Below are 17596 nucleotides of genomic sequence, written 5' to 3' on the forward strand. Positions count from 1 at the left end.
GGTTTAAATATATAAAGATGATTATTGTGCAAAAATTAATTTAATATTTGATATTAAATTAATTAATTTTTTAAGTTAATTTATGAAATTAATTTAAGAAAATTAAATTTTGTATTAAAATTATTTAATATCATTTTTGCTTTTGTTTTAAAAAGAAAATGAAGAATCCTTTTCGAATGTTGCACAAAAATGGAAAATGGGTATTTTCCACTACCATCATCTTTATGCTCACACAAAAAGCATTATCTTCTTGATCTTGATTCTCCAAGCATGAGCTGCAAGCCATGCACTCCATAACTTTGCATGTTCATCTATTATATAAAGTAGAATGGAGTTATTGGAGAAGGGAATATAATGATCATAATTCCGAAAGAATTTTCTCTGAAGAAGTTATCTTCTTCAGCGGTGCTGCTGTGAGTTTATATGGTTTCTTCACTTCTTCAAGCTGTTCTTGAGTCCCATATCTCTACCTAAATATCCAAGAGCATAGTAGGAAGGATTTGAGGTGGTTCACATTGATAACAAGAGTAGACAGCAGCTGAACAAACGTTATCTTGAACAGTTCATCAGAGGTATGTTCAGAAAATCAATTTTTTGAGAAGAGCATGTTTTAGTTTTTGCTAAAATTAGTGAATTAGAAAGCTTATAGATCCTTGATACTTCCGATGCATATTGTTATAGTCCTTCAATTTGTACACGCAAAAGTGCGCTTGTGTCTGTTTAGGCTTTCTAGGGTTTTTGAAGCTTCCCCAAGTTGCAAGACTCTCTCTCTGCTAAAGGAGTGTTGGGGAAAATAGCTTTCCTGACTTGAAAAGCCAAAGCTTTGATGCACCCTCTACCTGTTCCTTTCTCGACGTGGTGAATATGTTTAGGAGTAGCAAGTTTTTCAGGCAGCATCTCTAAAGTTCTGGTACCCTTAGCGACTGTATCGTAACGAAGGGGCTCATTAAAAATTCTTCACTTTATGGCCTTACCAGCTTTTGGAGTGAGGCACTCAAAGGTGACTAAAAAGACCACATAGCATGGGTTATATAAAAAAAATAATTAAAAAAACAAAAAAAGAGAAAAAAATTGTACCAGTAAGTTAGGAGAATCGGAGACTCCAAGATTTTTTTGATCCCTTGCTAAAGAATCATGGTATGACGCCTTTGGCTTCTTGGAGGTCCTCATCTAATGACGATCACTAGTGCTTCTATGACTCTTCTCTTTCGTTGAATGTGGAGCATTCTTTCGTGGGACTGAGGTTGACTCTTCAGCCAAACGAAGTTGTTTGCTTCCCTCGGTGGTCCCTTTGCTTTTGGGCAGTTTGGGTTATGCCGGAGGAGGAATGGCACTGGATACCAAATGATGCATGTTCTTCTCAAACTAGCTTCCATGTTTCTCCCCCCCATCAGGCCTTAAAACGCGGGGTGGTGTGATTATGCAGGTTTAACGTGCGGGCATGCAAGAATGCTTTGGAGTTATTAACTTGTATTTCTACCAAGCCTTGATAGAAATACAAGTTATTATAGCTCAAATAAGTAAAACAATGAGAGAATGCGATGCTAAAATAGGCAATATCATGTCCGAAAGCACTAAACTAAAATAAATTGCGACCGTGAGCACTCATCGCATAAAAGCAGTTAATTTACCTATTTTGTGTAGGCACAATGCGATGGCGCATATGAAATTGCGATCCAAAGGCACAATGCGTCAATGCTCTTAAAGTTGCGATCATAAGCCATGTGATCGTGAGAAGTTTTCTTGAAAAGGTGATCACATAAAGACCTCGCATCAAGGCGACAACATAAAAAATCATGATGGGACGTAAAGCTGAAAACAGTCGATTCTAAATTTAGTTGACAAACCGTTAAAAACCACACTGTAGCAAGTACATTGAACTTTCAGTGACTTTTAAACAGTGCAACAGATTAGGGAAATTAATGCCGCCCATCATTGCAATTATTTGTAAGAAAAGTTGTTTTACCTTGAAATCTATAAATATCAAAGGCCACCAGAGATAAAAGAGTTAGTCAATTCACGCACGTACATATACATATAGATAGAGGACGGAGAGAGCAAGGAGACGAGGCGAAGCCAAGAGAAGTCGCTCCCAAACAGATCAAAAGAATGCCAGAAAGCAATACAAAGGAGAGAGGGTCAACCCTTGCGAGAGCAAGAATCCACAACTAGAACAGAGTTGAAGTGATAAAGAGCAGTGTAAAAGGCCACGAGAAGCAAGACATTGCTCACCAGGCTTGTTATCTCTCAAATCCATTTGTTATTTTGTATGCAGTACTTTATTTGCAGAAAATGGAATCTTCATTTCGATATATTTTCAATCTCTCCATACCATGCATGAGTAGCTAAACTTCTGAATAGGGTGAGAAGTACTTAGCTAGCATGAATTAATATTTACATTTTATGCAATCATCTTGTTTTGTGTATGGATCATTCACCTTTGAACGTACTTGAGAGAGTATTCTAAAGATAGAATCTAGGCTTGAAAGAGTTGGATTAGATCGCATAAGCAAGATTAGAAACATAGACATAAGTTCTATCTGCTATTTACACATCGCATGTGCCCTAGAAATAGGATTGGTGGTATGCAGTCACCTTGTCTTATGTGTGCGTCATTCATCATTTGGACATACTTAAGAGAGTAGTCTAAAGATAGAATCTAGGCTTAAGAGAGTCAGATTAGATCACAAAAGCAAGAATAGAAACATAGAAATAAGTTCTATCGACATTTTCGCATATGCATCCTAGAAATAGGAATTAGGGCATTCTACATTGAGAGATATAGTACTGATATTTGTGTGTAGCATGATCGCTTAACTTGTGCACAATCTTAAGAAATGTTAGCTAAACCCCTTCTCAACCCCTTCATCGCATACTTATTGTAACTCTATGCTTTCGTCACTCCGCGTTCAACTCTGTCGCATAGGAAAAATCTAAAACATAACACTATCCACTCCATTTGTTTCACCACCGCAATAGAATCAAAGAGTCTATCACATATCTACTTAGTAGTCCCTATGTTCAACCCTGGACTTACCAGAAAACCTAAGACGGCTAATACTTGGGCTTTGTTAGGAAAACTTGCACAATCACCACATAACACACATCATCGCAATCTCACACCATCACATCATAATTTTATGCAACAAGTTGTTGGCGTTGTTGGCATGGACTACGGTATAGATTGCGCTCACATCAAACCTCTTTGATCTTTGCAGCTTTCGACCTCTGTGTATTGCCATTCCTTCGGTAAAGGAAGAAGCAAGCGTCGCATGAGCGAAGGACACCCTTCTGAGCCCAACTATGACCTTAATATCAAAAGAACATTTCGCATAAGACAGAAAAACAGACGTAGACAACAAGGAAGAACTCACAGAATGGCTGAACAACCGGAAGAAAGAGCTGCAAATGTAAACAATATAATGACAAATCCTATCCTACTGACAAATGATCGCAACAGACCCATCCGAGAGTATTCGTCACCAAACTTGTATGATTTCTCCCCAGGAATCATGAGACTAGCATTGGATGGATCAAGGTTCGAGATGAAGCTGGTAATGTTACAAATGATACAAACAACATGACAGTTCGGAGGACGGCGTGGTGAAGATCCACACGCCCATCTACGAAGCTTCATTGAAATTTGTAACACTTCTGTGTCCCATAATATTTCCACTGAAGAAGTTTGACTCACGCTATTTCCATTTTCTATATGCAATAAAGCAAGAAAATGGGCATACTCCCTCAAACCAGGAGAGATAACTTCATGGGAACAATTTGTGGAGAATTTTATGAAAAAGTATTTCCCTCCTATAGAGAATGCCAGAAGGAGGAAGATAATCACAAATTTTAAACAATAAAAAGATGAATCGTTCAGTGACTGCCCTCACAATGGATTGTCGGATTGCCTCCAAATGGAGATTTTCTATCATAGACTAAATCCTACATCGCAGACAGCTGCCAATGCGGCAGCAGCAGGAAGTCTACTGGATAAAACTTATGACGAGGCAAAGAATATTCTTGATCGGATCTCGAAAAACCATGAAGATTAGCAAGAAAGCGATCAATGAGTAAAACCCAAAGAAGGTAACGCAAATAATGGTTCCATCGCATATTTGCAAAATCAGATGAATGCAATGATAAATTTATTATAGGACATCGCAATAAACAATCACGAAGCGCAAAGAGGGCAAGTCAGTGATAGAACAGACAAGCACCAATTGTGCTACATGTGGAGAATTGCATTCGGTTGAAGAGTGTCCACACAATCCGCAGTCAATCTACTTTTTCAAGAACAACTCTTTTTCAAACAAGTACAACCCTGGGTGGTTTGCTATCAACCTATTGCGCAAAAAGAAGGACCACCAGGATTTTTTCAAAGAACTAACGTTCAATAGCAACAACAAACCAGCAACTTTCAAACACCGCCATCATCCTTTCTGTAGAACCTGTTAAAACAGTACATCGAAAAGAATGAGAAGGTCCTCTAGGACCAGACGACTTCCATCCGCAACATGGAAATCCAAATAGGATAGATTGCGGGAGAGCTGAAGAAAAGACCGTAAGGGATACTAATGAGCTGAACTGAGCTCCCACGCAACCCGGGGAACACAGGGAAAGAACACTGCCAAGCACTACCCTGAGAATTTGAAAGGTGACTATGGAAGTTAGGAAGAAGCCTACCAAGACCGATTCAAATCCGATGGAATCAAAGAAACCATTGACGCAAACTGAGTCAGAAGAGCTTGAGATTATGGAACCTGAAGTTGCAACCATCTCTAAGCCTCCAAACCATGGAACAGTGAAAGTATAGCTACCTCCATTCCCTCAAAGACTGAAATAGAAGCAAAACAATGAAGGTCAGTATTATCTCTTCCTGGAAATATTGAAACAACTACACATAAATATCCCATTTACAGAAGTAATAGAGAAGATGCCGAGATGTGCCAAGTTTTTGAAGGATATGGTGTCGAAGAAGAGAAGCACATGAAAATTCGCCACGGTGGCATTAACACAAAAATCAAACACTATAATCCCATTGAAGATGTGCGACCGAGGCAGCTTTACGATACCTTGCTCAATAGGAGGGATCTACATCGGTCAAGCATTATGTGATCTTGGGGCAAGCATAAATTTAATGTCTCTTTCAATCTTCAAACAATTGAATGTAGGAAAGCTAACACCCATGACGGTAACTCTCTAACTTGCAGATAGGTCATTGGTACACCCTGAAGGAAAATTGAAGGATGTCTTGGTCACAATCGATAAATTCATTCTACCTGTAGAATTCATCATTCTAGACTATGAAGCGGATAAAGATGTGAGAACCATATTGAGACGACCATTCTTGTCTACTGGTCATGCTCAAATAGATGTGCACAAGGGAGAAATCACAATGAGCATCAATGGAAAAAAGCTCAAGTTTAATATTATCAAGGCAATGAAGTTTCCAGAATATAAAGGCCTATCAGATTCTGACGATGAACACACTTGCGATGGAGATTTGGAGTCCAAAGAAGAAAATGAAGAAAGAAAGGAAGTGACAACATCCTTAAAAAACTGCCATGTAATAACAGAGACAATGAACAATGAAGAAAAGTTGAATTTGAATGAAGAGAGAAAAACACAAGAACCCTCCTAAAAGCAACCACCTACACTGAAGCTGAAAACTCTACTAAATCACTTGAAGCACGTTTTCCTTGGCCAAAATGAAACCTTGCCAGTAATAATATCCTCTGCATTATCGGAAGAAAAAGAAAATGTGCTGCTCAGTATTCTGAAGAAATATATTAAAACCATCGGATGGACGCTCAGAGATATCAGAGGTATTAGCCCGACGTACTACATGCACAGAATTCGACTCGATGAAAACCAGAAAGGCTCTATAGAACCTCAATGCAGATTGAACTCTACGATGAAAGAGGTTGTTAAAAAAGAAATCATTAAATGGTTAGACGCCGACATTATATACCCAATCGCCGATAGCACATAGGTTAGCCCCGTGCAATACGTTCCCAAGAAGGGTGGGATGATAATAGTCCCCAATGCAAACAACGAGTTAATCCTCATGATGACTGTCACTGGATGGTGGATTTGTATGGACTACCGGAAGCTCAATGCGATGACAAAGCAGGATCATTTTCCTTTACCTTTCATTGATCAAATGTTCGAGCGACTAGTAGGGTGTTTTCTTAATGAGTATGCAGGCTATAACAAGATTATGATCGCACCAGAAGATCAAGAAAAGACCACATTCACTTGCCCATATGAAACGTTCTCTTTTCGTTGCATGCCTTTTGGACTATGCAATACGCCGACCACGTTTCAAAGGTGTCTGATGGCAATCTTCTCCGAGTACCTAGAAGACTTAGTTGAAATCTTTATGGACGATTTCTCAGTCTATGGGCAAACGTATGAAGTCTATCTGAATTACTTGGAGAGAATATTGAAAAGATGCAAAGAGACTAATCTGGTGCTGAATTGGGAAAAGTGCCATTTCAAGGTTAAAGAAGGAATTATACTCGGTCACAAGGTTTCAAAGGATGGGCTAGAGGTGGATAAAGAAAAAGTTGAGGCCATAGAAAATCTTCCACCTCTTGTAAATGTGAAAGCTTTAAGGAGTTTCTTAGGACATGCAGGGTTCTAAAGACGATTTGTGAAGGACTTCTCCAAAATATCTTGGCCGTTGAATGCGTTGCTAGAAGCTGACACACCTTTTGACTTTGACTCACCATGCCTCATCGCATTCAAAGTACTGAAGGACACATTGACTCAAGTGCCTATTTTGATCGCACTTGATTGGACAAAGCCATTCGAGCTGATGTGTGATGCCAGCGAATATGCGATGGGTGCAGTTTTAGCATAGAAGGAAAAAACAATGACACCTCATTGCATATGCGAGCAAAGCATTGAACTCCACGCAGGCGAACTACACCACCACAGAGAAGGAGCTTCTAGCGGTAATCTTTGCAATTGAAAAATTCAGACCTTACTTGTTGGGATCCAAAGTTACAGTCCACACCGACCAGTCGATAATAAGATATTTAATGACCAAAAAAGATGCAAAGTTGAGGCTAATCTGATGGGTTCTCCTACTCCAAGAATTTAATATGGAGATAATCGACTGTAAAGGAATAGAGAACCAGGTCGCTGTCCATTTATCCAGATTAGAAAATCCTAAAGTGGATCGCATTCAGACGTAGGTGAACGCATCCTTCCTAGACGAACAGTTTCTTAAAATTGAAGAACTACCCTGGTATGCAGATATTGTCAACTTCTTAGTCTGCAAACAATTTTCGGAAAATTACACATCCCACTAAAAGAAGCGGCTCATTCATGTAAATCCTACAACCTTTTCAATGTCATGACTCGCCCTATGGAGGACATTTCGGGGGACAATGCACATTAGCAAAAGTTTTGCAAAGCGGGTATTACTGGCCAACTTTGTTTAAGGACGCACGAAACTATTCTATGAAATGTGATAAGTGCCAAGGCACTAGTAACATTTTAGAGAGAAATGCATGCCGATGAACATCATATTGGAATTACAACTTTTCGACGTTTGGGGCATAGATTTCATGGGACCAATTCCATCGTCAAATGATCGTAAATACATTCTGTTGGCCGCTGACTATGTTTCCAAGTGGATTGAAGCAGTTTCATGCATCGCAAATGATGCGACAACAGCCTCCAAATACTTACAGAAAAACATCTTCACTCGTTTTGGCACCCCATGTGCCATAATAAGTGACGAAGGAACCCACTTTGTCAATCATATCATTAACAAACTACCGATCAAATACAATGTTCATCATAGGATCGCCACTGCATATCACCCCTAGAAAAACGGACAAATCAAGGTTTCTAACAGAGAAATCAAGTTGATTTTAGAAAAGGTGGTGAATCCTTCACGGAAGGACTAGGCCATGAAGCTTGACGATGCCTTGTGGGCATATAGAACTACCTATAAAACACCCATAGGCATGTCACCGTATGTGTTGATGTTTTGGAAGGCTTGTCATTTACCATTGGAATTAGAGCATAAGGCGTTGTGGGCAGTGAAGAAGCTTAACTTTGATCTGAATGCTACAGGGGAGGAGAGAAAACTTCAGTTACTCAAGCTGGAAGAATGGAGACCACAAGTGTATGAAAATGCCAAAATCTACAAAGAACGTACAAAGCGTTGGCATGATAAGCGACTGTGTAAAAAGAATCTTCAAACAGGTTAGAAGATCTTACTATTCAATTCTAGGCTACGACTCTTTCCGGGAATATTGAAATCATGCTAGTCCGGACCATTCATAATTAAAGAAGTATTCCTGCATGGAGCGGTAGAATTAACAAACGAAGACGGGACCGACGCATTTAAGGTAAATGGACAAAAAGTCAAGATGTATCATGGAGGAGATTTTCAATGCGAGAAAACCTCTATGGACCTGAGGAAGCCAGAATGAAGAAGAAACATGTAGTCCCTACGTTGATAAGCGACACACATTCATCAAGGACGAAATATATCCTTTTTTGAGTATCCTTCTTTTTGTTTTTCTTTCATGAAACTATCTTACTTTTTACATGATCACTACTCTTTAGAATTTCCAACTCTTTCTTTCATACTTTTTATCCTCTTGATATTTATCATTGATCGTAGTAAATGATTGTGATGGAGCAATGCGATAACCTCAAACACGCGATTGGTTCAAACAACCCATCGCAATCAAGGAATCAACCTACCACAAGAAAGGATGCGATAAAAAAAATGATGCGGACGACAAAGCAAATCTAGGGGTTGTGTCTTTTCTTGCCTCATCTTATTTCAATTTAGCACTTCCCGCATTTCAATTTAATATTGCTAAATTGTACTATCGCATCCTCTTTAGTTTGACTCAATCTGGAATTTTTTATTACTTTATTTAGTCATCGCATTCACCCTGTGCCAATTATGACTTCAATGATGAAATTCATGCCTTTATTTCTTACCGCATGTACTAGAGTCAAATTAATTTTAGGACATGAAACATTTCTGAAATTTAGCGGTCTACCAGCTTTCCTTCAAAACTATTTTGATGAAATTTCCTAAGCCCATCGCATGAGTTATTTTGACTCTCAGCAATGAGGACATTGCTGTGTGTAAATTTGGGGGTACTAATAATGTTATTTTTAGCCTTGTTACTTTTAGAAATTCAATTTCAATAAAAAAAAAAATTTATATAACGTTGATTTCGGATCCTACTCGTAGTAGGATGTCCGCATGAAACTCGTGGGGGCAAGCCAAAACGAAGATGGGAATCGTGATCAACGCATAAACTAAGTGATTGTAACTCCACTGCCAAATAAAGAGATGGGCATAATTTTTTACTGAGAAAGAATGCCTTGCTCGTAGTTGGATGTCTGCATTGTTGGAATTGGTGTCCTAATTCTCCCGGAGTATTGTTGTTTTGTAAAGATACACATTGTTCAATGAATAAATAAATGTTATTTAATTATGGCATTTACTGATATCCAATAAATAAAGCTCCTTGGTTATTTTATGTGAACTTAAGCATGTATATGTGATATACAAGTGGATCATGCCTTAAGTGATAACCTAAATAGGTCTTTAGTATAAGAATTAAGGTGGGATACTTGATCCCGGTGACACTATGGATACGGCCCACTTTGTAGAGGTTTACAAGTGTTGTAAACTACTACAGATGGTAGATCTTGACCATTCACGTGGAGATGTGGAGCGGAGGTGTCATAAACAAAGAGTTTGTCTAAGACCTAAACCACGAGATGACTAGATTCTGTATATAATGTCGTTGATACTAGAGACTTGCATCTCACCTAAACGACCTAGGTGACACGACCTCAATCCTGAGTGGTTTGGAAACTCATGCCTTTGAGGGCGGTCCTTTGATTAGTGTGGGTGAGAGTGGCCAAATTGCCAACTCAATATGACTACCTTTTTGGGGACTTATCTGATCTGGGAGCTGGGAACTCAATCCACAAGATGGAATTCACTCGTTTCCTAAAGTAGGGATAAGTAGAGAGATTGCTCCCTAAGGGTTGATTCTGGGGCTTGAACATAGTGGCCACAACTTCTCTTTGGAAGAGAAGACTCAGTCATAGTAAGACTATGACTTATGTTCATTAGAGGGATCAGTGGTAGTTAAGGAGATAGATGTAACTACAAGGGCATAATGGTTATTGGCCCAGCTATACTTACGAGCGATCTGTGAAGGGTTGTCGCACTGCTGATTGGTTAAGATGGACACATAATATATCTATGGGAAGGAGAGTTCAACTGTCGGTCTTAAGTGGAGTGCCTGCCAGTTAACGGGTGGTGGATCCCGTGACTGAAGAGTTTAGTCAGTTATTCACGTACCGTTGGAGCTTTGAGCTACATGTCCATGAGATCCCCTTGGTAGCTCAATGGATTCAGTTGAGGATCAGTTCTTGGTGTTGATTTGAAATGTTCAAATTGACAAGAGGTATTTAGATTATATATGATATAATAGGTATGATGTATGAGATACATCTAGTGGAGGATTGATGTAAATGAAATTTACATTATGTACCATGGAATAGAAAAAGAACTATGGTTTATATGTTTCATGAGATGAAATATTAAAACTACAGGTTATAAATATAGTAGGATAAGTTGGTTATCATTTATGTTTATAATAATATTAATTATTGAATAATTAATTCTTTTTCTTTTAAATAACCAAAGTAGTGAGTGGTTATTGGATCATGGTAACCGTGAGTTTAAAAGGAAAGTGGTTTCCTATTTTCAAAAAAGAAAAAAAAAAAAAAGACAAGTTTTTACAAAAGTTTGAAAAGGTTTTGAGTTTTCTCTTCACACAAAAGAAACTCACGTAGTCGTTAAGTAAATTTAGATTTACTAAACGACAGCTGGGCGAGCTAAACGATCGTGCAGTGTTTACTAAACGATCGCATAGCTTTGCTAAATGGTTGCTGGCCCAAGGTAAACGGTCGTGTAGTGCTTGTAGGCGACAGACTGAGCTAAACAATAGACTAAATGATCACATTGCTTTTACTAGATGATGGCATAGCTTTCTCTAAACGATTGGGCATCGACCTATACGATAGGTCTCCTCCATCTCCCACTTGCCCAGTCGTGTATGTGATCGTTGTTTCTATCTTCGTCAGCCTCATACCAAGTCCGAACAGAGCCCACCCTCTAGATTCTCACACTAAGAATACCAAGGTAGCCTTGTTAGTGGTGTCAGACTCAACTCGACACCGTCGAAGTTTTTTGGAGGTCAATCATGGTGTTGTGGAGGCTGTTCGTGTTTTGAAAAAGTTCGTGACCGAGGAGATCGTTGAGGACGAACGCGAAGTGTTCGTGCTGTGTTCGTTGCGGTGTTGCGGTCGTGTAGATCAAGCGTTCGTGATTGCTGATTGTTCGAGCTATTGCGCAACGAAGCGTGGAAATGCTTCTGCCATTGTTTGTATAGTTTTCCCTTTGTGCTTTTGGGACTTTCATGCTGTAATTTCGGTATGATTTGCATAACCATTTATGTTTGAAGTCGACTGTAAATGTTATGTTAATTCATGATAATAATTTGGAATAGTCTTGTTCCGCTTCTCATGGAAATCTCGCTTCCGATTTCCTTCACGCATGACACCTATGGGGGCAAGCCAAAACGAAGGCTGGGCACTCGGATCAGCACAAGATCACAAAACGAATATCTGAATCGCGCAAGGGTGAAAATCACTTGAACACCCTGGTTTGAGAAAGTTTGAAATAAATCATGCGATGTCCTGGAAACGAGTAAAGTTTTTTTAAGGTTAAATTTGCGGTCCCTAAAGATTAGAAATATTTTAGGAAGTGATCAGAATAGAAATTAAGAAGGCATTGGTTCATGAAATTTGAATAAGGCACCTTGAGAAGTCTAGTAGGGTAAAGGCAGTTGAAATTTTAAAGAAAATCTTTAGTTTATGCTTGAGGACAAGCATTGTTTTAAATTTGGGGGTGTGATAACTGGTAGAAATACAAGTTATTACAACTCAAATAAGTAAAACAATGAGAGAATGTGATGGTAAAATACAAAATACCATGTCCGAAAGGAATTGCGATCGCGAGCGTGCATCGCATAAAAGCAGTTAATTTACCTATTTTGTGCAGGTAAAAAGCAATGGTGCATATGAAATTGCGATCCAAAGGCACAATGCATCAACGCGCTTGTAGTTGCGAACGAAAGTCATGCGATCGTGAAAAGTTTTCTTGAAAAGGTGATCGCATAAAGACCTTGCATCAAGGCGAAAACAAAATAAATCTTAATGGGACGTAAAGCTGATAATGGTTGATTCCAAATTTAGTTGGCAAGCCGTTAAAAGCCACACTGTAGCAAGTACATTGAACTTTCGGTGACTTTTAAACGGCGCAACAGAGTAGGAAAATTAATGTCACCCATCATTGCAATCATTTGTAAGAAACGCTGCTTCACCTTGAAATCTATAAATACCGAAGGCCACTAGAGAGAAAGGAGTTAATCGATTCACGCACATACATATACATATACATAGAGGATGGAGAGAGCAAAGAGACAAGGCGAAGCCGAAAGAAGCCGCTCCCGGACAGATCGAGAGATTTTCGGAAAGCAATACAAAAGAGAGAGGGCCAACCCTTGCGAGAGCAAGAATCCACAACTAGAACAGAGTTGAAGTGATAAAAAGCAGTGTAAAAGGACACAGGAAGCAAGACATTGCTCATCGGACTTGTTATCTATCAAATCCATTTGTTATTTTGTATGCAGTACTTTATTTGCAGAAAATGGAATCTTCATTTCGATTTATGTTCAATCTCTCCACACCATGCATAAGTAGCTAAACTTTTGAATGGGGTGAGAAGTACTTAGCTAGCATGACTTAAGATTTACATTTTATGCGATCATCTTGTCTTATGTATGCATCATTACCTTTGGACGTACTTGAGAGAGTAGTCTAAAGATAGAATCTAGGCTTGAAATAGTCATATTAGATCGTATAAGCAAGAGTAGAAACTTAGACATAAGTTCTATCTGCTATTTACACATCATTTGGACATACTTGAGAGAGTAGAAATAGGATTGGTGGTATGCAATCACCTTGTCTTATGTGTGCGTCATTCATCATTTGGACATACTTGAGAGAGTAGTCTAAAGATAGTATCTAGGCTTGAGAGAGTCGGGTTAGATCGCAAAAGCAAGAATAGAAACTTAGAAATAATTTCTATCGACATTTTTGCATATGCATCGCATGCGTCCTAGAAATAGGAATTAGAGCATTCTGCATTGAGAGATGTAGTACTGATATTTGTGTGTAGCATGATCGCATAACTTGTGCACAATCTTAAGAAATGTGAGCTAAACCCCTTCTCAAACACTTCATCTCATACCTTTTGTAACTCTACGCTTTCATCACTCCGCGTTCAACTCCGTCGCATAGGAAAAATCTAAAACAAAACACTATCCATTCTATTTGTTTCACCACTGCATAGAATTAAAAAAGTTTGTCGCATATCTACTTAGTAGTCTCTGTGTTCGACCTTGGACTTACCAGGAAACCTAAGAAGGCTTATACTTGGCTTTTGTTGGGAAAACTTGCATGGTCACCACATAACACACATCATCGCAATCTCACATCATCACATCATAATTTTACACATCAAGTACATTCCGGAGGGTGGCAATAGGAGGGATTCCCCAATGTCGTTAGAAAGGTCTTTGTAGAAGCCAAATTGTTTGTCGAAACGGTAAGGGCTATACGATTCAATAATTGAGATGCTTCCACATTGTGATGATACGTAACAGGAACACATACTTGAAAATTTGAAGACCCACTAAACGAGAGACACTCATTATCAATTACTTGCTCGTGTTTATTCCTGCCCTAAATATTCACATGCCACTGAATGCTTGCCCCCTTGTGGATCAAATCTCGAGCTTCATATTCCCCAAAGTAGATCGCCCCACCTTCACAAGAAAATTTGGACATCTTAGGACCCCGAATTTCTAGGGTAGTGAGTGTTAAAATAATTGGCAGCCCAACCATGGACATAGTGCATAGGGAAGCAGAAATTCTTGCGCCTGTTTGGGTTTGAAGCTTCGGTTATCACTTCTAATCCATGATATATGTTTGCTAGGATGGGAATGGCAAAGATATTCCTATCAGCCATTAAATTGGCAATTTTGAAGACATCGGGATGAAGATAGGCCCTTTTCTGGGGAAACACAAAAAAACATAGCCAACAAGACAAAAAAGCTACTAGGTACGTTTTGTCTCACAGATTATCTTCCACCCCGAGTTCCTAAAAAAATGCTCTCTGTAGCTGACCATGCTCGAAATGTGATCACTACACCACTTGGATTATGAGTAGATTGGGGATGAGAGGCTCTCTTTTGCTTTCTGTTTGGAGGCCTGTCGTGCTTTCGAGTACCAAGGAACCAAAACGAAATCCATGCACTGATGGTCACCAGAGAATCACTTTTGGTGCGTGTCCCACGGTCATTTTTGGAATACTTCGTACGATCCTTTCTTAACAAACTATCAAGTAGTACGCACGAAAAAAATGCTTGCAGGTCTTTGACAGATATCTTTCGTGAGCCAGTTAATTCCTTGAAGCTTGAGATAACTTCCTCGTAGAACCTTCCTTTAATAGGAAGACCCTCGAAGGACCATAAATCCTACAAAGATATTAACAATTCACCCATCATGGTGTGAAAGGTGTTGGTGGATGGGCATCAGTCTTCGCAAAATGCTTACGCAACATCGCTATTGCCGTCATACGTGTACAAAGAGGCCATCACTGCAATGGATAAATGAGTGTCATAAAGGCGTCATTATTTTCGACCAACGACAAACTCTAGCCACTTCCAGTAGTAATCAGTAAAGGTAAACCCTCTAGGGACCTTTGTTACCGCATTCCAACGAACTTCATTTTCAATCAAACGACACCCGAGATTTAACACTCTATCATAGTTAAGAGCCTCGCTGTGGATGGTAGACTTTTAAGTCCACACTTTCTTATCTGAAGTCAAAGACAACTCCACCGATAGTTCAGTAGCTATCGCATCGTCATTCAAATTAGGCCAAATATTCGCAAAGGGACCATCAATTACTCCTCCACAGAAAGGCTAAGTCCATCCTCATTAGGTTACTCTCTATTTGAAAAGAACACGAGATACCGCTTTCTAGAAAAAACGCGCTCGATAAAGTAGACCATGATGCTGCATAAAAAATTTAGGGTTTGTGCCCTAAAGTCTCGTGTCCTATAGTTTGTAAACAACTTTGTGCAAACACTTGTGATGTATGGTATATATGATATTTACTTCACTTCTTGACTTTGCACTTTTAGATGTTTTTATTTTACTACAAACCAATAAACTCAATATCCTTGGTTGTCTTTATGTAACTTAAGCATATATGTAGTGACATACAAGTGGATCATGTCTTAAGTGACAACCAAAATGGTATGTAGTATATGGATATAGGAGAGAAACTTTATCTTGGTAACCCTACGGACGCGGCCCGCTTTGTGGAATAGTTACAAGTGTTGTGGCTTGTCACAGATGGTCTGATCCTGATCATTCGTGTAGGGGACATGCGAGCGGGGGCGTTGATACGGGCAGAAATGCACGTTATCAAAGTACTAAGTTCTTAAACAATGTTGGCTTGCATTGATAAAACATGTTAAATTGCGTCAAAAAAGCATAAAATTCATAATATTACAGTCGCATGCGTTCATTGCATAGAAACAGTTGATTTTTGTATTTTTGTGCAGAATATGCGTTGACGTAAAGTAAAAATTGCGATCATAGGAAATCATTGGCCGAGCGCAGCATTACCGCAAGGCTTTGTGGTGATCCTATTCACAAACATTTGCTCGAGAAGGATTGCCGCAACTTGGTCGGCACAACTTGATGGGCGCATCTGGGTGAAAGGCATAATTAATCACAATGGGATAGAAAGCTGATGCCGTTCGAATCCGAATTAAGCTGACAATCGCTAATGATAACAAGTACATTTAGCTTTTCGGTGACAAATATTTGGCGCATCAGTCAGGGAATTAAACCCATCCCATCTGTGCAATCACAAGAAAGAAGCTGCCTTCACCCCGAAGCCCTATAAATACAGAAGGCATCCTTCAGAAAAGCAGTTCGGTTACTTAGAAAATTTTCTATAGAATGTAGCCTTGTCCATAGTTTTCTTTTATCTTTAAGGGTAGAGCAAGGGAAGAGTCGATACGCAGGAAGATCACTCAGTACAGCTTGGGAGAGAACCTTAAGGCGAAGAAGCAGAGAGTGGGCTGACTCTCGCGAGAGCGAGACTATCTTTTGAACACGAGTACAAAAGACGGTGTAAAAGCCGGGGAAGTAAGAGATTGCTACCAGGCTCTTTATTCTATTAATGCATTTTTGTCTTGTACTTCATCTTTATATCTATACAATGGAAGTTCTTATTCTACAGTTGTTCATTCTCTTAGCATGCATGAGTAGCTAAATTAATCGAATGGGTTGAGAAGAACTAAACTAGCATGACCTAGGATCTTCATTTCATAAAAAAGAAGAACTAAGCAAGAGCTTATCTTTGTCCATTAGAGATACTCGGGAGGGTAGTCTAAGGATGGAATCTAGGCTTGAGAAGGTCAGGTCAGAATATAGGCTCGGGAGAGTCAGATTAGAACTGCATAAACAAGAGATAGGGACTTAGAGATAAGCTCTATTTGCCAACTTGCATCGCATGCATCCTAAAGATAGGAATGATGATATGTGGTCGCCTTATTTGTGCATCATCGCATAGACAAGAATTAGAGGTTTATGTGTAGGTCCTATAGACACCTTTGCACGTACATCGCATGCGTTCTAGCCTTAGAAGTCGTGGCATTCGCATCGAGAGGTGGTTTACTATTGTACGCATGTTGCATGATTGCAAAGTAGGAAGTGTTAGCTAAACCCTTTCTCAACCCGTTCACCGCATATTCATCGTATCTTCCGTTTATCTACTCTTTTCAAACTCCACCGGATTTGTTTATTTTTCATTAACGCAAACAACAACTTCAACAATTACTGATTTATTTGGTTACTGCAAAGTTTCCTAAAAGTTACCAACGCAACCGGTTTTCACAAGTCCCTTAGTTCAACTCTAGACTTACCAGGAAACTCAGTGAAGTTTACACTTGGATTCCGCTGAGGAAACTTGAATGTTCAACGCAATTTCACCATCGCATATCATCCATAATTCACCTAATAAAATCAAGCATTAGGCATCCTATAAAAGAGTTTGTATAAGACTTGACCTCGAAGTGTTAACGTCTCGTCATATAACTCCGTTCATGACAGAGACTTCACTTCATTAGGATGACCGTAGGTAACATGATCTCAATCCTAAGTGAGTTGGAAACTCCTGCCATTGAGGGTGGTCCTTTGATTTGCATGGGTGCGAGTGGCCAGAGCGTCAACTCAAACCTACCACTTTGGGGATTCGTCTGATTTGGGAGTAAGGAACTTAGCTTTGCAAGATGGAGTTCGCTCGTTCCCCAAAGCAGGGGTAAGTAGATAGATTGCTCTCTTCAAGGCTGATTTCAGGGCTTGAATGATGTGACGCCACACAT

At 39.4% G+C, this 17596-nt stretch overlaps 1 protein-coding gene across 1 annotated transcript in view; it reads left to right on the top strand.

Annotated features, from left to right (window-relative positions):
- Positions 1 to 7982: 7982 nt before the first annotated feature.
- The window catches only part of LOC120067578 (F-box protein At3g07870-like), a 33885-nt gene continuing 24271 nt past the window's right edge, over positions 7983 to 17596 (top strand). Inside the window, exon 1 of the mRNA XM_039019125.1 lies at positions 7983 to 8223. Within this exon, the coding sequence (XP_038875053.1) occupies positions 7983 to 8223 (241 nt within the window). The remainder of the gene's footprint in view (positions 8224 to 17596) is intronic.

This window comes from Benincasa hispida, chromosome 12 (assembly GCF_009727055.1).
Source record: "Benincasa hispida cultivar B227 chromosome 12, ASM972705v1, whole genome shotgun sequence".
Classification (NCBI taxonomy): domain Eukaryota; kingdom Viridiplantae; phylum Streptophyta; class Magnoliopsida; order Cucurbitales; family Cucurbitaceae; genus Benincasa; species Benincasa hispida.